This window comes from Zingiber officinale, chromosome 8B (genome assembly GCF_018446385.1).
Source record: "Zingiber officinale cultivar Zhangliang chromosome 8B, Zo_v1.1, whole genome shotgun sequence".
NCBI lineage: Eukaryota > Viridiplantae > Streptophyta > Magnoliopsida > Zingiberales > Zingiberaceae > Zingiber > Zingiber officinale.
In genome coordinates this window covers 72923736-72948234 of record NC_056001.1, presented here as the reverse complement: position 1 = coordinate 72948234, position 24499 = coordinate 72923736, and the positions used below count along the sequence as shown (strand labels likewise).

The 24499-nt window shown below is 37.9% G+C and overlaps 3 protein-coding genes across 4 annotated transcripts in view; 1 reads left to right on the top strand and 2 right to left on the bottom strand.

The window, feature by feature from the left end:
• Positions 1-15001, bottom strand: part of LOC122015117 (phospho-N-acetylmuramoyl-pentapeptide-transferase homolog) — a 48917-nt gene extending 33916 nt beyond the window's left edge. Inside the window, exon 1 of one of the 2 annotated variants that reach the window (XM_042571812.1) lies at positions 14922-15001. The gene's annotated coding sequence lies outside the window, so the exon portion shown is untranslated. The remainder of the gene's footprint in view (positions 1-14921) is intronic. The other variant, XM_042571810.1, reaches the window with a different exon arrangement.
• Positions 15002-15286: 285 nt separating this feature from the next.
• LOC122013964 (gibberellin 2-beta-dioxygenase-like) lies at positions 15287-16439 on the top strand. The gene is made up of 3 exons (XM_042570169.1): positions 15287-15675; positions 15749-16097; positions 16200-16439. Exons 1-3 carry the CDS (start codon positions 15287-15289, stop codon positions 16437-16439), a joined length of 978 nt encoding a protein of 325 aa, XP_042426103.1.
• Positions 16440-18816: 2377 nt separating this feature from the next.
• LOC122015675 (ubiquitin-conjugating enzyme E2 36-like) lies at positions 18817-24046 on the bottom strand. The gene is made up of 8 exons (XM_042572691.1): positions 23890-24046; positions 23695-23722; positions 23446-23532; positions 23240-23298; positions 20042-20083; positions 19896-19969; positions 19190-19287; positions 18817-19113 (listed from the first exon to the last, which is right to left on the bottom strand). Exons 1-8 carry the CDS (start codon positions 23923-23925, stop codon positions 19076-19078), a joined length of 462 nt encoding a protein of 153 aa, XP_042428625.1. The 5' UTR covers positions 23926-24046; the 3' UTR covers positions 18817-19075.
• Positions 24047-24499: the final 453 nt, after the last annotated feature.

Here is a 24499-nt window from a genome sequence, read left to right as displayed (position 1 = left end):
TTCCTTTTGTTAGTGGTCTTCGCCTTAACATACTCTATGCAGATATCAAAGTTTGGCATGTCAAGGAAATCAAGAATTTCATGTGACATTAACCTTTCTAGACGCTATTTGGATATATGTCTTAAATGCCTATGTCATAACATGGAAGAATTCTCGTCGTTCAATTTGCATTTTATATCTATATTATGCATTATTACGTTGTCAATCGTAGGAGTAAAAGTGTTCAATTTATAAAATGTATTGACCATGGAACCATTGCCAATCAAAATCGAAATTAAAGAAAATACTAAACATTCCATTTCCAAATGAACAAGAATAATCTAATTTGTCCAAACAAAAAATTAAAATTAAGTTCCGTCTAAAACACTGTACAATAAAAGTATTTTCTGAATCCAAATAGATATCAGTTCCTAAATAAAACCTAAAAACACCAATAGACTCGACTGCAATCTTCTTTCCATTCCCCGTATAAATGCATCTTTCATCATCAAGCGAAAGTTGGCTCCTGAAACAACCCTGCATAATGACATTTATGTGAGTAGCAGCACCGGTATCTATCCACCAAGTATCAGTAGATACAATAGCTAAATTGGCTTCCGAACTAACAAAATTGAAAAGTTTACCCTTCTTTACACGTCAATTGGTGTACTTGAGGCAGTCTTTCTTCATATGACCTTTCTTCTTACAAAAGAAGCAAGTGAATTCCTTATCCTACTTCTTGTGCTCCTTATGATCATTGGTTCCAGAATCTGTAGTTTGTTTTCCTTTTCCTTTATTATTAATCCTCTTTCGCTTCTTGCTCGCACTTTGAGAATCAGACGCTAAGTGAACACGAGCACTGTAAGATGTCTCAATCTTCAATCTCCCCTCCTCTTGTACGCATTGAGCAATGAGATCATTCCATGTCCACTTTTCCTTTTGAGTATTATATGATATCTTAAAAGAAGTGAACCATGCAGGCAGAAACATCAATACAAAATGCACTAACATACTCTCAGACATATCGAGTTTCAGTGCTTTCAGACTTGTCGTTATATTTGACGTCTCCATATTGTACTCCCTTATGTTTCCTTTACCATTATACCGCATGGTTACCAACTTTAAAAGAAGTGTGGTAGTCTTAACCTTTTCATTTAAGATAAATCGGTCTGCCAGTTGGTTAAGGAAACTCTTAACATCTCCTCCCTCTGTTATTGAGTCTTTTATTAGTGTTGATATGGAAAACCTCCTGACACTCAGATACATTCGATTTGATTTCTTTCACAGCTGAAATTCAGTCCTCTACTTTATAGTGCTAGCACTGGTCAAAGGTTTAGGACGATCGTTCATTAATGTATAATCTAAATTCATATAGCTTAAGATTACAATCATGTATTCTTTCCATTCAACAAAATTCAAACAAGTTAATATTAGGATGTTATTAATACTGGCAGTTATAGATTGCACTAAAAATAAAAGAGTGTAGATTATATAAGTTCAAGATTTAATTAAAGTCAAGAACATGAATAAAATTATGCAAATAAAATAAAATTTTAAATGCATATAAATGAGCTCTTTATGAGATACTAAATACAACATTGCATTTTCTTTTGTGAATTAAAATATAATTTGTTAGCGGTACTCTCTAATATAACTTAAACTTTAATTTGTCACACAATGTCTTCTTTTGGGCCGATCCATTGTACGCATAATATGATACTTTATACGAGTTATATAATAGTTCATAACTCACAATAACCTTAATCAGTCACATAATGTTTTCCTTTGGGCCGACATATTTTGTGCATTATTTGAATAAAATAATATTTTGTTCTATAGTTGTAAGCTACCTTCAGCATATATCTGACATAAAAGTAATCTTCCATTGATATACGTTTACCAACATAAAATGTACTAAACCTACCTAAGGTGTCTTCCTTTGGGCCGACACAATAGTTCCACTTAGTAGCACGTTGTGCAGATAGATCCAAGAAAACACTAAGAACTTTAACCGAACAGATAATCACTTAATCAACCTTAATAACTCTAAATTTAGCTTATTAATCGATTGATACTACATGGTAATTGATTGATATGATCCAATCAATTATCTCAATCGATCTGAAAGTCTACTATATGCGACTACAGGATCATCAATCAATTATATTAATCGATCAAAATAAAATAAAATAAAATAAAATAAAATAAAACTTCTTTCATTTTAAGTGGGACCGATATGTAAGAGGTTTTTTTTTTGTGTTTTATGTTTTTTGTTTTTTTTAATGTATCTAGAAGTGAATCTATTCAAAATGAATCAAATTTATCAATGATCGATTCTTTAAAACTCTAATTGATTAGAAATAATTCCAATCGATTAGAAACAATTTTAATAGATTAGAAACGGATTCTATTACGAGTTTAAGGCTATTAATCGATTGACATCAATCCTAATCAATTGAAAGTACCTCAAATCGAATTTGTCGCAAGTTTTCTAATTAATCAATTAGGAAAAAGTTTAATCAATTAATAGCAAGATTTTATCGTGACTTAGGCTTTTAATCGATTGAAAAAATTGTCACTCGATTGGTAGCCTAAATCGATTGATCTGATCGATCAAAAATTAATCATTTATTTGATCCCGTCATCCCAATCGATTGATAGCTAAATTGATTAACCAATTGATTACGAATGATTTTGTTCGCTAATCTCGGCTTGTTAATCAATTGACTGACCAAGGCAATCGATTGAACCATCGCAATTCAACCTAAATTAGGTCAAACAACAGTAGTTTCCGACGTTCTTCGTGTTCTTCAAAGAACTACGAAAAATATGGGAAAGCAAGTCTTTCCTAGTTTTTCATATAAAAAATTTTCAATGACCAAACATGGTATATACTAGCAAATCCTAATCTAGCTTCAACACAACAAATCGAAGAAAAAACTCTAACTTTATTGCTATGAAAATGATGAAGTAGAGCCTTGACTCTAATACCACATGTTAGTTCTTCGAAACCTAAGCCACATGAATTCTAAAACACAAAAAACTCACATATCGGAAATACAAGAATAAAAAGATCTAGTTTCATCAATTAAACATGGCGTAGATCAAAATAACAAGAACTGAAATTAGACAATGGAACCTGAATATAGAAAAGTCATTATCTCAAGCGTCGTCTTTGAATTTGGAATCCCTGGAGGAGGAGGAGGAGGAGGAGGAGGAGGAGCAGGAGGTTGGTCTTCCAGAGGAGTTAGGATTGACGGTACCGAAAACTCTACCATAATCATCTGGGGACCAACCCATTATATAGTGCACATCCATTATCAACTCATAGATGATAATGGATGCGGATAATGGGTTCTACACATATGAGGTTCATATCCAATAACCCGACACTCAATAACCTTAAGTTAGATTACTTAACGGGTTTCGGTATCGCAAGTCTTAAATCACATGTGAGCCTATTAAATCCAACATCTTTACCAATAATGCATTAGCATGTCAACCATTGATAATCAGTATGATTGGTTGTTATTTCAGGTTCATGGGAAGGTAACTGAAGGGGAAGTATTTGGGTAGATAAGAGTTCTAGGTAACATACCACCACCATTCACTATAAGAACCAGTGTGTAAGATCGTAAAGTCGCTAGAGGGGGGTGAATACTATTCATTGAAAATTGAAAGTTAAAAATAATTACGCAGCGGAATAACGAAAACAAAAAACAACGCTAATACGGATGGTTTTACTTAGTTCGGAGAATATGACAACTCCTACTCCAAGGTTCGCGATTGTCAATCGCTTTCGTTACACAATCACTACCGGTTCGAATAATTAGTTATAAATATTAAGTACAAGAACTGAAATTAGTTGTTACCGACAAACATAAAGAAAATTGAAATCTTCCATTCTTCGAACTTCAGAGCAGCCTTTCGGTGTCGTCGGAGCTTTTTTGGAGTAGCACGCAAGAATGAAACTTATAGTAGTTGATATTCTGAAGCTGTTGGTCGAAGGCCCTTATATAGGCTTATTCCGGGCACTTGGAACCCCTCCAGGCGCATAGACCATTACTGTTGTGGTGATCTCTCGTCGAAACTTCATCCGTGAAGTTCATCCACTTCCTGGCACCTAGAACTCTTTCGAACGCTTGGACTGTTGACGTGGGTTCGGCCAGTCATCGTGCTCTAACTCAGCTTCGGGATAACTTTTTTAGTCCGAGCGCCTGGACCAACTCCGAGTGCCCAGACTGTCCGGGTGCATGTGGCACCCACTCGGGCGACACTAGTCCGAGTGCCCAGACCAGCTCCGGGCGCTCGGACTCCCTTTTTGAACCTTTGAATTCCTGCAAAAAGAAGTTAATCCAAGCAAATAAATATATATTTATCTTGCAAAACAGAGTTAACACAATATTAATAAATAAGAGTAGTAATTAGTGTTGGTGCGGTTAGCACTAACGATTTAACCCAGGTTTTGATGAATGACAAATAGGTTAAGTTAGTTTTGTTGTTGTCTGACACTTTGATCGAGTGTGCAGGAGAAGTCCAGACAGGTCGACAGGCTGACCGGATGTCTTGCACGAAGTCCAGCTAGGTCGACGGGCTGACCGGATAGCTGGCGAGAAGTCCAAGCGGGTCGACGGGCTGACCAGACGCTTGGCACGAAGTCCAGCTAGGTCGACGGGCTGACCGGATAGCTGGCGAGAAGTCCAAGCAGGTGGCCGGACGCTGACAAGTCCAACCCAGTCGACCGGTGGAAGAAGTCCAGACGGGTCAAGGGCTGACCGGGCGGTAAGTGAGGTAAGTCACCGAGGAGAGTGATGCGAGGCGTTCCCGGAAGGAACATTAGGCGTCGATCCGGCTTAGATCTATTTCGGATGTCTAAGTCGAGATCGTGACTAGATTCCGGTCTCGGAAAGACAGAATCTAAGTCATACTATTTGTGCTAATTCATACTATTATAAAATGTGCTAACAATTTATGTTGTAGGATATATATTGCCTCGGACTAACTTTATTTTGCAGGAAAAGGGAGTTTTCTGGAACAAGGTGGTCCGGGCGCCCGGAGGTCCGGGCGCCCGGAAGGCAAATTATATCTAGCCAAGTCGTCGCCACGTGGAGCATCTCGGTTTGAGCAACTACGTCACATTCCAGGCGCCCGGAAGGAATCCAGGCGCCCGGAGCAACATATAAAAGATCAATCTGAGAACTCTTCTACTGCTGGTCCTGCTGCTCTGCTGCAACGCCAACAAAGCTCCGACAAAGTGCTCCTTCGGTTTTTAGTTAATTTCCTTGTCGGTATTACTTTGTTTAACTAGCATTCCCTGTATTCATTTTGTAATTATATTCGAATTGTTAGTGATTGCCCAACGAAAGTGGTCAAGGACCACGGGCCTTCGAGTAGGAGTCGTCACAGGCTCCGAACGAAGTAAAAACAACTGTGTTCATTTACTTTTCCGCTGCGTATTTTTACTCGACTTTTCGAATCGATATTCATCCCCCCCCCTCTATCAAATCTAGCGGTCCTACAATTAGATCCTATCTCCCCAAGACCGGGATTTAGTTAAGGTCTCAACTTAGATTTCCCAAATGGACCTAAGTTGGATCGACGCCTATAGTTCCCTCAACTAGGAACGTGTCCTCACTAGATCTCTCCTCCATTTGCTTACCTTCACCTACCACTTGCAATCGCTTGACTTGCCTTTGACCCACCAAGTCTTTCTGCCAGTTGTTAGGTCCCGTGGACTTAACTGGACTTCGACAGATTGTCAGGTCCCGCGGACCCAGCCGGACTTCCCGTCAGATATAGGGCCCCGCATACCTATCTCGACTTTCCACTAACTATCAAGTCTCATGGACCTAGCTAGATTTCAGTCTAGTGTCAGGTCCTTCGGACCCATCAACTCCTACACACTTGGTAAAGCAATTTGATTACAAAACACTCTAACTTTAATTCCTTTGTCATTCATCAGAACATGAGTTAAATCATTAGTGCAAATTACACCAACAATATCCTCTTTTTGATGCAATGACAACCTGGATTAAAGTTAGAGAGAAAAAATAATATTGAAATTTGAAAGACAATATTAAAAATGCAACCAATATTAAAAACCCTTTCAAGGAAAATTTCTTCACAATTCTTCATGAAATGTTTCTAAGTCCACCTGGTCAAAGTTAGGAAAAAAAAATCTTAATTGAATTTTTTTTTAAAGGCCTATAAATAAACCTTTTAAAAAAAACTTAAGTAAATATTTGTAAAGAAAAATTATTCTTAGTGAATATTTTCCAATGATTTTCTAACAAGGATTTTCAAATAGTTTTAAGGAGAAATTTTTCTAAGTAAGATTTTCAAAACAGTGTAACGAAAAAATGCCAAGTAAGATTAAAAAAAATTAAGGAAAAATTTTCTAAATAAGTTTTTCAAAAGATATTTTAAAGAAAAATTTGTTAAGGAATAATTTCATAAGAAATTTTAGAGAAAACATTACATAAGGAATATTAAAAAATATTTAAGTAAACAATTTTCTAAGAAAAAAATTTAAGGAATTTTTAAGAAAAATTTCTCAAGTAATTATTTTTTAAAATTAGATACTCCCCTGAACCTAATATTGATATTGAATACAATACATACAAACAAACAGAGGTAAATGATAGCAAGTATATGGTGATAAAAATATAATCAAGTCACGCATACTAGCTGAACTAACAGAAAATATCTAGTAACCAAAGTGAAGATCAAATAACATCAAGTCAGGAAAATATAGTAGAAAAATAACTACTGAGAACGACGAAGAAGAGGGATCGAGCTCTACGATCGTAACATGTCCATCAACTCAGTATGATGAGTCTACCCCTCCTCTCAAAGACTAGAGACGTCCTGTCAAAGGTCGGAGATCTCCTGTCGAAGACCGTAGACCTCTTGTTGAAGACTCGTCGTGAATGCCTCAAGTCCAGTAACTCTGTCATCTAAAGTACGAGGGACTGGAGGCACAGGCAGCCTAAAAAGTTCAGCCATGAACTCATGTAGGCCTCCTCTCCTAGAGCTAGGTCAGGCTAAGCCTAGGTCGCGAGGTCAGGTTGGGGCTGAGCTACCGGGTCATGTGGCGGCTGGGCTACAGGGTCAGGTTGGTGCTGAGCCTCTATCCTCCATAATAAGATACCCTGATCATCTATGTGGACACCAGCTAAAGACAGGTTCTTAGCACCTACTATGTTAAACTCATTTAGGACTCTAACATCACCTGTGATGACATCAATACCTAATGATGCTAAGTAGGCGGCCAGAATATGACAATAAGGCATATGGACCTACCGACTAGTGGTAATGTCTGTCGAATAAATGATGGTATGAAAGATATGCAAACTGATATCTATATCTAACCTCTGACATAATGCATAGAGAAGGAATGAATGAAATGGACGCATCATGGCTATGTCGCGAATAATCAAAGGCAGAATGCATGTGACTAAGATCCTATAGAGGACATAGTTTTGGACTCTAAGAGTTACAAATCTGAACTGGGTCACAATCGGTACACGTTGATCCCCCAAAAAATACGAATAAATTGTATCAAGCGTGATGTACAAATAGGGATCACCAAATGATGGATCCCTAGGCGTAGCACTGGAAAGGACATGCCGAGAGTCGTAATCCTAAAAAGTCTCTAATGATAGTCGAAGATAACGTAATATCCATATTAGCGACCCTAGTGGAGTAGGTAACATCATCAACTCTAACTAAGTTGTTATATAGTTCAGTACATAAACATATGTTGACGGAACTAGAACAATATACTAAACGTTGTAAATTATAATAGTCAATAACCTCTACAGAGGGAATGCATGAACAACTGAAGAAATGTCTATCTAAATATCTAGAAAGCAATGGAATATATATAGTGGAGGAAAATTTAATCCTAAGTTCATCGATTGGAAACCTAGGGTCTGTACTAGCAGTCAAGGGACCAACACAAGTATTTTGCCTTTTCCTAATTAACAAGATAATTCTAAAATAAAATTTTAAATTAAACAAACAAAAGAAAAGTTTAAGTTTAAGGTATTATTGACACATCGTGAATATTTATAAAGAAATTGACGACCTCAATTGATCCGCAGCAACACGGCTTAGAGAACCAAAGGAGAAGAAAGTTTGGAGGTTGTGGGAAAAATATTTAAATTGTTGCTCCCTTTCTTACAAGGTTCGATTACAAACCTTTGAGAAGGAGAGTTGGGCGAGTGAAGAGGGCGCCCCTACTACCCCTTTTATAGGGTTGTCTGGGAGCCTGGAGAGGGCGGCGGAGCAAGGCACCTGGACCCTTTATACCGGGGGCGCCTGGACCCTTTATACCGAGAGCGCCTCTACGAAACCAGGGGCTAGTTTCGTAGGGGGACCTGGACACCGTCCAAGCGCCCAGGTTAGTTTTTTTTAGGCTATAATTTAAGTTAAGATTTTAATTAAGTTGTTAAAAAAATATTTAAGTAATTAATTTTAGTTAAAAGTTAATTAAGTTGCTTAAAATTTAATTTAAGTTAAAAATTAATTAAGTTAAATTAAAGCTTAATTTAAGTTAAGAATTAAAAAATGATTAAATTAAGAAATTAATTAAGTTAAAAATTGATTAAATTAAAAAAAATAATTATGTTAAATTAAAACTTAATTTAAGTTAAGAATTAATTAAAAAAATTGATTAATAAATTAATTTAAGTTAAGAATTAATTAAGTTAAAAATTGATTAAATTAAGAAATTAATTGAAGTTAAGAATTAATACTTAATAAAAGCTAAAATTGGTCCTTAAATTTCTAACCTTTAGTTACTAACTAACTATCAGAAGAAAGCAGTGTTCATTTGGTTAGTCAAGTTAAATATTAATGTCCAGTTAGAGTTTACTAAAAAAAGGACTGCTTAACTTGATCAATAGATTGTTATATTTTTCGCCCAAACTTATGTTGATGCACTGATACAAGCATCTGAAGTCCAAGAAAAAGGCCTACGCATCTCACGCCATTCTATGTTCTTGAATACACAATCAAGGTAAACCTAGTGTCTATGAGATGCTTGATTCCTAGATCTATAGGATCCTGCTTTCTATAGGTACGATCTAGACTAAGGCCAAAAAACTTTTTGAACACTAGAGAAGTAGGAAATTTTTAGAAAACATAGGTGAATAATTTTTCTAGAATTTAAAAATTATTCGAATAAATATCCTCCCCCTTAACCTAAGGTCTTAGTTTTCAAGTAAAAGCATATACTTATAATTATTAATAAGTTTGAAGGAGTTAATATTGAATTTCAGAATGATTAATTATAATTAACCATGCTTTAATTTAATTTACATTAGTTTAATTTAACCTTGTGCATCTCACCAGTCTAAATTTTCAAATAAAAATGATTCTATGATTTTGTTAAGTTAAATTTAAATTTATATTAAATTTCAGGGTTTGGTTTAATTTATGTTAAATTTAAAATTTTCTTTGCATTTAACAAACAAGCATTCTTTGGATAAACTTCTAAGCTGTGGTGAGTCACCTGAACATCATTAGAGTAACAACATCTTCGAAATTTTTCAAATAGTCCTATCCACTAAACTTAATATCAAAACTTTTGTCTAACTAGCTAGGATTGATAAAGGTTAGCTTCAGTTAGTTCCACTAAGCCAAATGCACCATGTCAAAGTCATATCCTCCTAGACATGCATAGATATAGTTTTCCTAACCTACTATCATCCAAAATTTCTCCAGTGTTATTTTTCAAGTTAAACTTTTATCTCTTTTTAACCTAATCCTAATTACTAGCCAGGTAAATTATTATTTTTGAAGGTGCCAACTAATTTGGAGTCTCCCCTTGAATTATTGATCTTTTAGATTTAAGTTTTAGATTTATGTCGATTAATTTTACAGTTATAATAAACTTAATGGTAATTTGAATTTAAATTAGCTTTGTAGTTATTTGATTTAAATTTTTTTTTATTTGAATTTGATTTGTTTTTACGTTTTAGGTTTGGATTAATAGGCTTAGATGGATTTAGTTTTAGGTAATGAATTTTATTTTTGGGTACATAAGAAGTTTTATTTGTAGAGCTGAATTTATATCCGAGCCCGGACTTATTGTATACGGCTTTTTGTGTTTTAAGATTCCAAATTTTTTGATCTTGTGGTAAAAGTTTCTAACAATCCTTTGAGCTTGTTAATTTCACTTTTTAAGATTGTATTTTCCTACTCAAGTTTTATTTCTTGATTTGGATTTCTATTTTTAATTTATTCCTTGAGGTGTTGATTTCCCTCAAGAAGTGTTTCAATTTATTTTTCATATTTAATTAATTTTTTATTCAAACATATAATTATTCTAAAAAATTTAGAGGTTAAGATAGAAGATACCTTGTTTGAACTTTTGGAAACGAGTGTGGACTCATGGCTTGATTCATATTCGAACTCATCGTCTTGTTCCATCTCGCTTTCTGATTTTGGTCCGGATGCTATTAGTGTGAGGTAGTTGTTATGCTTCTGATTTTCGACGTCCGATTCTTCTGAAGACGATTTGTCCCATGTTGCCTTGAGTATCTTCTTTCTTCTGGTTGTTTTGGGTTTGTCCTCTTTCATCTTTGGACACTCGTGCTTGTAGTGTCCTTTCTTGTTACATTAGTAGCACGTGACCTTCGCCTTTACGTCATTTAATTTGATTGCCTTTTATAGGTCCTTCTTCGTGAAGTTATTCTTCCTTCTTATAAACATTTTTCTGACTATGTTCACGAGTTGTTCTTCTGTGTCTTCTGAGTCAAATTTGTCTTTGGTTTGTTCTTGTTTTTGACTTCTTTCGAGAAACCTATAAAAAGTGCAATACCTTTCTCGATCTGCTTTGATTTAGTCTGTTCGTAGAGTTCAAGTTCACAAAATAACTCATCTAATTTTAATTTATTTAAGTTCCTCAAAACTTTATAGGCATCTACTATAGATGGTCATAGTGCATTTCGAGGAAAAGAGTTCAAGGCATACCTGATTACATCCCTGTTCTCCAGTTGGTGACCAATTAGGTGGAACCCGTTCAGAATGTCTTTGATTCTAGTGTGTAGCTAAGTAGTCGTTTCTTCATCCTACATTTTAATGTTAAACAAGTTATTCAATAGTAAGTCACGCTTCATTACCTTTGCATCGCTTGTGCCCTCATACAGTTCGATCAGTTTGTCCCAGAGCTCCTTGGCGTTCTCGAATGGGCTGACGTGGTTCAGTTCTTCCTTGTAAGTCCGCATTGAATTGTATTTGTTGCCTTTGAGTCAATCTGAGCATTTTTCTTGTCTTCCGGATTTCATCTTTCTGGGTCAATCGGTACTTTCGTTGCTTCATCTACCGGCGCCCTGTAACCTCATCAAATGGTGAATCATTGATCAATGTAGGTCTTTAGGTTCACCTCTATCCACTTCTTCCAATATGGGAAGTCCTCCCCGTTGAAGAGCGGGGACGAACAATGTTGTATCCTTCGATTTGGGCCATTTAGAGAAATAGAACCTTGCACACAGGGAAGAGGAGAGAAATCTCAAGACTAGGTCTTGGATTAGCGATATGTGAGATAATAATAAAAATAAAACTCGATTGGTGTTACACCAATTCAAAGTATTTTGCAACGAAAGAACTTGTCCAAAGAGGTAATTGCACCGATTTGAACTATGTCAAAAAAGCTTGAGAGCCAAAAAGAAATATTGAAAGAGATTTTGAAAATCACCCCTTGCCTGATTGGTGGTTGCACCAATGCAGAACGGTACTAACTCTGATACCACTTGTAGGATCGTAAAGTCACTAGAAGAGGGTGAATAGCGTTCGTTGAAAATCGAGAGTTAAAAACAGTTACGCAGCAGAATAATGAAAATAGAAAACAATGCTAACACAAATGGTTTTACTTGGTTCGGAGCGTATGATGACTCATATTCCAAGGCCCGCGATCGTCAATCGCTTTCATTGGGCAATTGCTATCAATTCGAATAATTAGTTACAAATATTGAGTACAAGAACTGAAATTAGTTGTTATCGACAAATAGAAAGGAAATTGGAATCTCTCGTTCTTAGAACTTCAGAGCAGTCTTTCGGTGTCGTCGGAGCCTTTTCGGAGCAGCATGCAAGAATGAAATTTATAGTAGTTGATGTTCTGAAGCTGCTGGTCGAAGGCCCTTATATAGGCTCATTTCGGGCGCCTATAACCCCTTCAGATACCTAGATCGTTGCTGACGTGGCGATCTCTCGTCAAAACGTCATCCGCCAAGTTTATCCACTTCCAGGTGCCTGGACTGTTGACGTAGGTTCGGCCAGCCGTCGGGCTCCAACTTAGCTTCGGTATAACTTGTTTAGTCCAGGTGCCTGGTCCAACTCCGAGCGCTCGGACCACCTAGGTGCTTGTGACACCCACCCGGTCGACACTTTTCAGAGCGCTCGGACCAGCTCCGGGCGCCCGGATCCCTTCTGGGTGTCCGGACTCCCTTTTTTCAGCCTTTGAATTCCTGCAAAAAGGAGTTAGTACAAAAAGAGCAGCCCGGTGCACGAAGCTCCCGCCATGCGGGGTCCCGAGGAAGGATCTATTGTACGCAGCCTTACCCTGCTTTTTGCATGAGACTATTTCCAGGATTCGAACCCGCGACCTTTTGGTCACATGACAATAACTTTACCGTTGCGTCAAGGCTCCCCTTCAGTTGGCACAAGCAAATAAAAATATATTTATCTGCAAAACAGAGTTAGCACAATATTAATAAAATAGGAGTAGTAATTAGATCCTGTCTCCCCGAGACCAGTCTGGTAAAGGTCTCAACTTAGATTTCCCAAATAGACCTAAGTTGAACCAACGCCTATAGTTCTCTCAACCAGGAACGCGTGCTCACTGGATCTCTCCTCCAGTTGCTTACCTTCATTTACCACTTATAGTCGCTTGAATTGTCTTTGACCCACCAGGTCTTCCTGCCAATTGTCAAGTCCCACGGACCCAACTGGAGTTCGGCCGGTTGTCAAGTCCCGCGAATCCAACCGGACTTCCCGCTAGATATCAGGCCCCGCGGACCTATCTAGACTTCCCACTAATTATCAGGTCCTACGGACCTAGTTGGATTTCAGCTTGGTGTCAGGTCCTTCTGATCCGTCAACTCCTACACACTTGGTAAAACAATTAGATCACAAAACGCTCTAACTTTAATCCCCTTATCATTCATAAGAACATGAGTTAGATTATTAGTGTAAATTGCACCAACATAGTGAACTAGCACAAATTCTCAAACTTAACAGGTCTTCACTTTTCGACATTATTAGAGAAAACAAAGATGATGTAACTATTATCATGAGAAATCTTTACCAAGCATGTCTAAATACTTAAGAACACGATCTAACAAAATATTGAAAATGATATCTCAGTATAGAAATAGTAGCTGATAGTGGCAATCTTAAATCTTATAGAATTTGAAACTTTATGAAGTATATCCTTGCAAACGTTAAAAAAGACCAAGAAGAGTTCCTAAAAGAATGGTTGGAAACAACAAATCATGAACGAGATGGGCATAACAAACCAGTTTGGAAGGCAGATAGGCCAGAAAAGATGTGAGGATACCTACTATGTGAGGCAGAAAATAACAAGAATATTGGCATAGTTAAGCAGCTTTCAACAGGTCAGGTCAATATAGAAGTAGGCTATGCAGATAACAGCACTAGATTCCATGGAGCTGCACAGAAAACGCACAATGAGACTGCTAAGATTCTGATGAAACAGAAAGCAACTACAGACCAAGTTGATGGTACCATGTCAAGACACCAACATACAAACAAGAAACATGACAATAACAAAACTCTTGAAATATTATCAAGTGACGCTGATAGGATGAATCTCACCAGAATTGATAAACTAAAATAGCTCAAGTGAAATTGCCTGACCATGAAGATATCTTTAAGAAACATGGGAGAAGGGAGCCGATATTTTGACATGGATATTCAAATATCATTGAAATGTCAATGAACTCTTGCCCACAAAGTGGAAGCTATTATTGTCCTAACACTGTCATGTAGCTAACAAGAAGACAAGTGACCATTCACATGCATTCTCTGAAGGAAAGATCCGCAAGACAACCAAAAGCAAAGGTGATAAACTTACCTGGCATTGTAGAGGAACTCAGAATCGGTGGCAAGTAACGTTTGATCTTATTAAAGACATAGCATATGCTAACCAATAAACTTGCATATGCTAGTACTGCTTAGCTCACTAGCATTAATGTTGAGGTTATTACAACTAGCACGATAGGCAATTTTCCATCTTTCTGGCCTCTCAAATAAAACTCATAGATGAAGAGAAATAGAGAAACAGGACTGCGAGAGAAGCGTAGATTATAATTAGCAACAAGTAATCTGTCATGTATTTTCCATTGTATTTAATCATGGCTTTTAAAAGTTGCAGAAGATAAGTTTCTGGGGCATCATCCTACCAAAGTGATCAACCAAGAGAATGGAGAAATTGATGATATAAGCATAATGCGTGACGGGGACCATCTATATCTCACAGAGGCACAGTAGAAATAGTGACGATGAAAGGTAACAAAAGTAAAATGGCAATGGCCGTCGTTTCCATGCTGAAAAATGAATTAAGACTTTGAAGGTTTATGATCACAATGAGATCATAGTTAGATGTGTGCTCTCATTATTTTCCAATGTTCAACATGCTTTGCGTATAATCCATGGAAAGAGGGCTCTTTTGCAGCAAGATTGGACCTTTCAATTGAAGTATTGCGAGTGTAATAGTGTTCTAAGATCTAATCGTCAAGCAAACAACGTCGATGGATATCGATCGAAATACTATGTGCGAGTTCGTGCAACAAGAGTAACTCAGATTCAGCTGGAGAACTTCAACAATCAACTACAAACACAACAGCTCGCTGTGAAGCCCAAATCAGCGGCAAAGAAGGCCTACGAATAAGGGGAAGAGTAAGAAGATTATTGACCTTTCAGTCGCCATCGCATTCGCCGTCGCCGTCCAGCTTCAGGTAGTTGAAGACGAAGTAGGACCAGAAAGCCCTCTCAATCTCCCATGGGCTTGACAATGAAGCTTTATATTAAAAAAATGAATTATATAAATTAAAAATTTTTATTTTCTTTCAAATGCCAGCGAAGCGCAGCGCATTTTTGTTAGTTAAATTAAAAATTAAAGTTTTAATTTATTTACTTGTTATTTTTAGCCGTAAAAAATAATTTTAAATATAAGATATCCAGAAAAATAATAAAATATCAATAATAATAATAATAATAATAATAATAATAATAATACTAATAATAATAACACAATTGCACCTTCTTCTACACATTTGCCATGGTAGCCTCGACCAGCCCCGCTCTGGAGCCGATCCCCCTCCTCCCGCCTCCCGAGGCCGGAACTCACTTTCCCGGCGTCCCCGTCGTGGACCTCTCACATCCCGGCGCCGGGGAATCCATCGTGGCCGCGTGCCAAGACTTCGGCTTCTTCAAGCTCACCGGCCATGGCATTCCTTTGCATCTCATGCAACGTCTGGAGTCTGCTACGCTCGAGTTCTTCCACTCCCCGCAGGCTGAAAAGGAGAAGGCCAACACCGCCGACCCCTTCGGCTATGGCAACAAGCGAATTGGGCCCAACGGCGACGTCGGTTGGCTGGAGTACCTCCTCTTCCCCGTCGCCGGAGACGACCCCTTCTCTCGCGCTCCCATGGCCGCCTCCTCTTTCCGGTGGGGACACATCATCAACCGTAAAGCAGTACTTAATCTTACAGTTAACTTCTTCATGGCTACTCTGTTTCAGCTCTGCTTTGGCGGAGTACTTGCGGAGAGTGAAAGAACTAGCTCGCGAGGTGCTGGAATTAATGGCGGAGGGACTAAATTGCAAAGAAAGGAAGATTTTCAGTAACCTGGTGATGGGCGAGCAAAGCGAAGGAATCATCAGGCTCAATCACTACCCGGAGTTTCCACAACCGGAGAAGCAGCTCGATCGTAGCTTGACAGGGTTCGGAGAACACACGGACCCGCAAGTGATCTCTGTTCTTCGGTCCAACGACAGCGCAGGGCTACAGATCGCCCTCAAGGACGGGAGCTGGGTCTCCGTCCCGCCGGACCACCAGTCCTTCTTCATTATCGTCGGCGACTCTCTTCAGGTAAACCACCATATATCACTCTGCATGCATCCATATATGTATGCATGCGCGAAAGCAACATGATCAGTACAATTCATTCCCATTAACTCGATCCGTTCTCAGGTGCTGACGAACGGGAGGCTACGGAGCGTGAGGCACAGGGTGATGGCCAACGGCGTGAAGTGTCGAGTGTCGATGATCTACTTCTTGGGGGTTGCTCCGGGAGAGAAGATTGCGCCATTGGGGGAGGTGATGGAGGAGGGGGAGCAGAGCAAGTACAGGGAGTTCACGTGGAACCAGTATAAGAAGGCTGCATGCAGAACGAGGCTGGGGGACGACAGGCTAGGCCAGTTCGAGAAGTAGCTAGCTAGGTTAAGTCCTTGCTCATTCAATGAACCACTCATGCATGATCCACATGGATGATATATCATGATCATGATCATGAAACTAATGTATAATGTACATGAAGGTCCTTTCTATGATTTAAGGGTAATTAATCTTAATCTTAATCTTAACTCTTTATTTGATTTTAAGTCTATCACCTGTATATCTATGTCCTTCCTAGCTAGATACCGTAGAGAGCTAGAGCTCTTCACATCACCACCTCACAAACTGTTAACCAACACTTGCATAGCTTAGAACATGATTGCTACAATGAGCCCAAGTAAAAAAATTCAAGGATCTCAATAGAGCTGATGCTGCTGCTTCTTCGTTCTTCCAATGATTGGAGACAAGCATAAACAAACACGAATAGAATATGTTTGATGTTTGACCTAAAACAGTGTTAGAAATGGACTGATAACTGATTCTCCTTTCTGATATTAATTTTGTATGTATCAAATAGGGACGAACATTCAATTAATTTAATCCCTAAATTAATCGAATTAATCAAAAATCGATTTAATATTGACTAACTGAATCAAATTAAAATTTTATTAAAATTAAATTAATCAAATTAATTATTTCGATTAACATCGAATTAACTAAATTTATTTAAAATAATAATAATATAAAATTATATAAAAGTAATATCAAATTAATTAAATTAATCGAAATAGTTTCGAAGCAAACTGAAGTCATCAAATATTTTGGCTATTAAATGAAAAGGTGGCATGGGACACTATGATTGGCATTAAAGGCGCTGTGACCGGGTGGTTCGGCCTCGAGGTGGTTGTGGAAGTTGGATTTCGAGCACCTGCTTCATTCATTGTGGATTGACTACTGAGCATGAGTATTGAGCATGCATGCTTTTCCTCTCCTTGAGTAGATTGACTGGGACAGTCGAGCTCGATTACAAATAGGACCCATCACGTGGATGGAAGGGTACCTTTCTGTTCTCCATCTTGAAAGTCCAAATCCCTACTCTTGGAATTGTCCAGTCCAGTCAAATTACTGCTGCGAAGTGCTCGCCAGCAATAAATACAATGAAGACACAGAGAGACAGTGAGAGAGAGAGAGAGAGTTAGTACAAGAAGCACAAGGCAGCAGAAACATTCAATCTGTTGCAGTTCGTGAAATTGAATTTTGTAGATAGAAAGAAAGAAACAGGTGGCTCGGTCCCTGCAGTCCACATGGTGATTGTGGGAAAGGGGACAAGAGGGCGTGGGAGTTGCCATGACGGCGACGGGAATGCGGTTGGGTGGATGTGACCGTTTAGTTCTCTTGGCCGATTGCGGTAGGAGTCCGTCGACGAGGTCGATGTCGCGCCCATGCCCACGGTTGCCGTCGCTCGCTCGCCCTGGCTTGCGGTTTTGTCGCCGGGCGCGGGATTTTTATGCGGAGCTCTCTCTCACTGATTGCGTGCGCTATTTAATTTGCTTGCTTGCTTGCGATACGCATTAATTAAAGCGTCGTGATGGTTCAAGAAACCGGTCGCTGTAGCCGGCTAGCTAGCCCCTGGCGGCAATCGGCGACAGGGACGATGGCGAGTCTGTACATCTATGGAATATATATATATACTCTTTGAAAATTTGATGTTAATTAATTATGATTCTTTATGAGAATTAGTACGACTAATCACTTCTTATCGATTTTTCACATGCCCATTTGAATTAGGTGGGTTTGGTTTGGTTGGACTAGAAGATATAAATTAATGAAGTCGATTGAGTTGAATGGACTGACAGAATTGATTGAGTTAGACAACTAAAAGGACAAGTAAGTCAAACGAGTCCGCCAAGACATCTCCATTCAGTTTGTTTGGCCTACCTAGCCGAATCACATTGATCATGTTAAGCAAGCAAAGGGGACTAAATAAACTGAGCTACCAATTAAGTTGCTTGGAGAGCTGATTGGGCAAGTCAAGTCGTTCACCCTAATCTGACTAGCCGAGCTAGTTATGTTGATTGAATTGATCAAGGCAAACAAATGAAATAGATTGAGTGAAGCAGTAGGCAAGTCTAATGCACTAAGTGAGAATTGACCAGGATAAACGAACCAAGTAGGTAAATTATATAGGCTAGTTGAGTTGGACTATTCTTTATCTATTCCTAATAATATTTCGACAAACTGAACATAAAAACAATTATTTCATTTGTACAAGAATACATAAAAAACTATCTCTAGAAATAGTTGTTCTATTCGTTGTTTATTCCATTTATGAACCAAACGAACTAGAATCGTTGTTGAAGTTAGCATTGTAACTGACAAGGAGAGCATGCTCTCTTTCCTTTGCAATTAATGGGTTTTGTTAGATCTTAATCTAATGATCTGAACTGAGCAAGTAGGCTGCACTACACAAGGATAAATTCAAACATCTTATTTGACATCGGTTCCTACCCAAACAAACTTCTTCTACAAAAGAATCTTTAAGAACTCCAATGGCACGGAAGAAAGAAAAACTGTGGCTTTTGCAAGCACATGAAGAGGTACCTTCCAACCCAAGATAATGATACAATACCTTGCAGTATAAGAAAGACATTTTCTTGACTGCACCTAGTTCAACATGTATGGATTAATAAACTTTTAGTATAGATAGCTTACTCAACTGTTTGCAACAATGTTTATGCGCTGGTGGCATATAGATGCGTCCACTCTTTTGCTGCATCACCAAATGGAAACCATAAGAATTAAAGCGAGAAGCTTAAGATTGATAATATTCATGGCCAAGATCTTACCTGTCTCCACAGCTTCTGATTCATTCGATTTCCAATGCTTCGCAATGTTCTCAGAAAGAGGGTCATCTGGATTTGGAGCACTAAGAAGTGCTTGGATACTGAAATCATAATAAATAACGACTATTACTCCCCAAGCTCACAAATACAATCGAGAGAGATTCATGAAATGGATTTCTGAAAGAGTTATCAGGGATCAGAATACTATGGGACCAAGTAATAAGTAGGCAAAATTAGATCAATAAGAAAAATTAGAAATGCTTATATTCCTAAGCCCAAAAGATATGACTCTAAACATTGTTTTCACAATGAAGAATCAAAAATACTACAATTTTAAAGTTAAGCATGTAGTAATGCACTAGTCATCAATCCATTCTGGTCAAACAAGACCACGCAGGCTGGGACAAAGGAATTAGGAACATGTTTATATAACTTCAATTTCCATATGAGCCTGCATCAGCCAACATGAAAAAAAGGTCCTATTTATGGGGCAAGAAAGGTCGACTAAGCATCAACCATGACAAAATATCATAAGAGAGGTGTTGCCTGTGCACCGCCACATCAATATTGATTGTCCCCTCTCTTGCTAATGAGGGAATAAACTGGTGCCTTTGCTACCCTAGCAGATTGAGTACCTTAACATCCCAGTGTAAAATTGCATATCAACTTTTGATGATTACAAACAAAATAATAACTAGAACTATGTCACCTGAGTAATACTGTTCTAATTTGGAGAGCTGGACTCCATTTGTCCTTCAGGATGTCAAGGCATATTCTTCCAAGCTGAATATCAAATCCATGAAATTAGAATGTATTTCTTGCAAATCGATAAGAGTCGAAAGTAGAACTTCTTGCCTTGTCAATGTTAGGATGGTAGATTTTGGTGAGAAACCGGACCTGTTCCAGATATATTTCATAAAACAAAAAAGATAAATGAATAGCATAAACAAGTAAATATTGTTCCCATTCCCAATGATGAAGAGAAATAAAACCCCAATGACAAAGAAGAGTGACTACAAGAAAATACTTGCATTTTGCAAGTAAAATGAAAGGGTACAAGAAACAATGATGCATAGTGGAGTAGGTTCTGCTCTAATCAGTGACATTGCTAGGCAGTTACTGAAGGGGTGAGCATATTATTTTATGGTTCATCATTCCTAACTGACAGATGCTCATTGGCATTGTGATCAAGTCCAGAGTCAGAGGCAGACTGTGGCTGACTCATTAAATAATATCACATATGATAGTTTTGTTTTTAAGGAAGAAAAAAAGGTTTAATGAGGGTTAAGAAGTAGCAGTAACGCGAGATAACTAATTTGGGTATTTGAATTACACTGTCATGTTGGCTCCTAACCCTCTCCCGTCACCAAACTTCAGTGTTGTAAATGTCGATAGATGGTGGCAGAGCGGTCAGACCACCTACCGCCTCGGCCGCTTGAGCACCTCGGTGCCTAGGCGGTTGAATATTTTTTTACTATTTTTATACATAATTAAATAATATATTAAGCAACGAATCAAAAATTAAATAAAGGATCATAAATTAAATAAAGGATCAAAAATTAGAAAAAAAAAATACTATAAAATATATTAACGAAAAATAAAAAAGTTAATCTAATATTTTTTAAAAAATAATAATTTATATATATATATATATATGATAATTTTATTAGGCTTAAATTAAGCCTATTTAAATTATCTCAATCATAGGTAGAAGTTAAAAATATATCTATTTTTTTTATAGGTAGAAGTTGATTAAAATTATTAATATAAAGTATCGATTAAATCCAAAGTTAAAAAAAAAACGGTGTTTTAGCTTCGGCCTCTAGACGCATCGCCCGGTCCAGCGACGCGTCCAAAGCTAAAGGTTTTTCGTTTGACCGCCGCCTAAACCACCGCCTTTCACAAATGTAGTGTGGTTAAGGTCCGCCTCCCGCCTAGGCGGTCGCTTCAACCGCCATTTAGAATATTGTCAATCCTATATTCTTCACAAGGGCCAAAATCCACTAATATCATCCTTTACAACACCACCATTCCCTTAAACCCTCTCCATCAGTAAATTCTATCAATGAACAATGTTCCCTCCCTCAACTCATCACCTCGGCACCCAATCCCTTCCCAACAAGCGACTACTAACTCCATTTACAACCCTCCCTTTCCATCCCATTCATGTTAAAAATATAAAATTTTGAATGACATAAATTCTAATATTTGGACTAGGAATAATGACTGATTTTTTTCTAAAACTATTTTATATATATGTGTGTATAATTGCTTTTTATATCACCCAAGAAAATCTAGGTTTGCACTGACTGTGTTTTTTAATTAAAGTCTGCAGCTTTCTAGGCGCACAAAAAGCACAGGAAAAGTACCAAGTTATAAGACTGAACAACCCAAAATGACAAATTCTCCATAGCCCAGAGTTCAAATGGAGATTAGTTAGAGAACTCCATTGGCACGGTTCAGATAAAAGTGACATTGTACAAGAAATTTTAAAAAATAGTCATTAAAAAGAATAATTTGTCACAGAGAGGATCAATTCATACAATCCACTTAAGAATTTCAGGACAAAAATAGTTGAGTTGAGTTCCCAAAACAAACTATGGATACTGAATTGAATAAACAAAAAGTAATGGAAGGAATTATGGATAAGGATAATAGGAAAAGGCACTTGCTAGTCTTACTTGCCAATACCTATATTCAATAAAGGAGGTTTTTCCATAGGCAATCTAACAATCAAAGTGAATGGTATCCTTCTAATCACAACCGAGTGTAGGAGGACACAAATTACTCAAGAATTCTGAGCCTTCATTCAAAAGCTTGGTGAAGGCAGAATGATATAGCCAGTGACGAAATAGATAGATCGGTGTTGTCAAAGATGAGAAACAAACAAAACTTTCCCAACTTCCGGCTAATCCTACTTACATTTTTGCATGTGAAAAGGTTTCATCTTCTACCACTGTAAAATTGCAGCAATTTCAATCTACAGGAAGACAATGTCATTATACATAAAAAAATGATTCACACATTCATGGCCCATACCTAAAAGTAAGATGCAGAACATTCTAAATTACAGTAGATTAGCAATCATTGCATATCATGTAACCACTAAGCATTGTTAATGTGAGAACAGATTGCATACCTTGCTAACCACTGAGCATTGTGAATGTAGGAACATGGCTTATTGGTTCCTTTGCATATTGTATAGCACACACCAAATAATTTAGTTGAATATCTAACCAATTTAAGCATAAGTCTTATTGATTCAATTGCTGATCATAAACACTGGTATATCTTCCCAGAATGATTTAGAGATAAAATTCATAGTTTATCTCGGCTCAGTTTAAGAGGCAAATTAATAAAATACTCAAACAAACACGCTGAACATCATTAGGTCCAGTCTCCCTGCCAAGTGTAATGACCCTTTGCCAATGATAAATAAGCTGAAATTCTTAGTTTTATGATTCTGGCTGCTTATGTAGTCGTGCAGTCTCATAAAGGCTCCAATAAGTAGTACTAAGTTGATAAGCTCTTCAATAACCTATTCAAGAGGAAGCCACATGGCCCATAACTTTAAAAAGAGTTCCTTCAACCTCTGGCACACCCAATGAAACACTCTAGCCACAAACACCTCCTCAACTTATTATTTAATTTTAAAGTAGTAATTATTTTAAATATTAGAATATTGAATTAGCCTGCCTCGAACAGGCCCGACGAGTCATCGAGCCAGTATTAAATGGGCTCGAGATTAGCTCGAATATTAAACGAACCGGCTCTAGCTCAAGTCGAGCTTTGACCGAGCCGCTCATGAGCGGCTTGACTCATTTGCACCCCTAGTCCCAACTATTGCCGACCATAATGCATGAAAAAGTCATTAGTGAACCAAAAAAGAAGCAAAATGTTCTAATTAATACATATGTAAAGCTATCCATATCTGTATATTCTAGCTCTACTGAATGCTTTGATGCTACTACAGAACAAGTGGAAACTGAAAAACATTCACAACAATTTCCATCCAATCAATATTGGCAAGAGGGTAACTAGTGGGCGTCTAACCTTTGGGGCAGCCATGGGATATTCTTCAGGCAAAAATAACTCCAGCTTGAAAACTCCTCCTGATAGTAAGCAAAACGCAATAATGAAATATTGAACAAACCTCAGAGTTCAGATCGACAGTAACACGATAAATTGATCAATGTGGAACAATGAAGATTGACAAATTAAGGTACTCAAGGAATTTGTATTTTATCAAAAGTCGTCACCTTCATATGGAGATTGAGTTGGTCCGAGGATCATCACGTTGAAATACCGCATGTTGTCCTCGGACGGAGATGCACTGATGCCAGGAGCTGCAACAAAGAAAAAAAAAAATTGTCGCATTAACCAAATGGGATAAAAAAAATGCCACCGCAAAACCCTATAAGACACACTATCTTATTTCTTAGTTCTCAACGAAACAAGATCAACTCAAAATTTGAACTCTGATAGAACAAAAACAAGATAAATCATACCTGGTTCGCTAAGGAGTCGCTGCGTTTCCTGCTCGACAAACAAGATAAAATTGTATCATATCAAGTTAAATACCTAGTTAAACAACAAAAAACTCCGATGCTCTTTTCCTGAATCACAAAATCGGCGAGACTGGAAAGGAAAGCCCGAGAGAACTACGAAAAATTGGGCCACAAACGCCTCGTCCGAGAGCTTACCTTGATGATCCGGCGAGGGAGATTGCTGTTGGCCATCGAGATGATTCTATGAGTCGGATCCCTTGCTGCTGACTCAAGGCGTCTCTCGCCGATCGATCGGGAGACGCGGAAATCGAAAACAAGCAAAAGGGCAAGTCGAGGGAGGTTCCTTATTTCAGTTCAACCCTTGGTTTATCGACTTTTCTAAAATGATACCTAAACCTTTTTTAATCAATAAAACATTCCTAAATTTGAGCGCCCTCGCCATTTTACATTTTCACTCCCCAAATATTCACAGCTATATGATGACATAATGACGTCACAGTTTCAAATCAAGTGAAATAATGACATAGGTTGCTTATGTCATCAATCTATTAAACACTTTGTCATGCCCATGCCCCCAGGGCGTAGCACAGACGATGGGCGCATGATATCTCTGACATAATGGTCAGGGGTCGATTCTCAGGAACTGACGACCTGGGATTTACCCCGTCATGCGCCTATGACCTGTGTACCTACATGAACCTCCCTCCATATCCGTAGGGCCGACACTAGGGGGCCGCTAAGGTAGTGGATCTACCTTTTTTTTTTTTATTAAACACTTTGTCACACCCCAAGATTATGGTACAGC

Excerpts from the sequence above, each read along its gene's own strand:
- LOC122013964 (XM_042570169.1), top strand. The coding sequence starts at position 15,287 with ATGGTAGCCTCGACCAGCCCCGCTCTGGAGCCGATCCCCCTCCTCCCG. Across the intron at positions 15,676-15,748 it reads ATGGCCGCCTCCTCTTTCCG|CTCTGCTTTGGCGGAGTACT; the intron begins GTGGGGACACAT and ends ACTCTGTTTCAG. Across the intron at positions 16,098-16,199 it reads TCGTCGGCGACTCTCTTCAG|GTGCTGACGAACGGGAGGCT; the intron begins GTAAACCACCAT and ends ATCCGTTCTCAG.
- LOC122015675 (XM_042572691.1), bottom strand. The coding sequence starts at position 23,925 with ATGGCCAACAGCAATCTCCCTCGCCGGATCATCAAG. Across the intron at positions 19,970-20,041 it reads ACCATCCTAACATTGACAAG|CTTGGAAGAATATGCCTTGA; the intron begins GCAAGAAGTTCT and ends TTTGATATTCAG. Across the intron at positions 19,288-19,895 it reads ATTAGAACAGTATTACTCAG|TATCCAAGCACTTCTTAGTG; the intron begins GTGACATAGTTC and ends TTATGATTTCAG.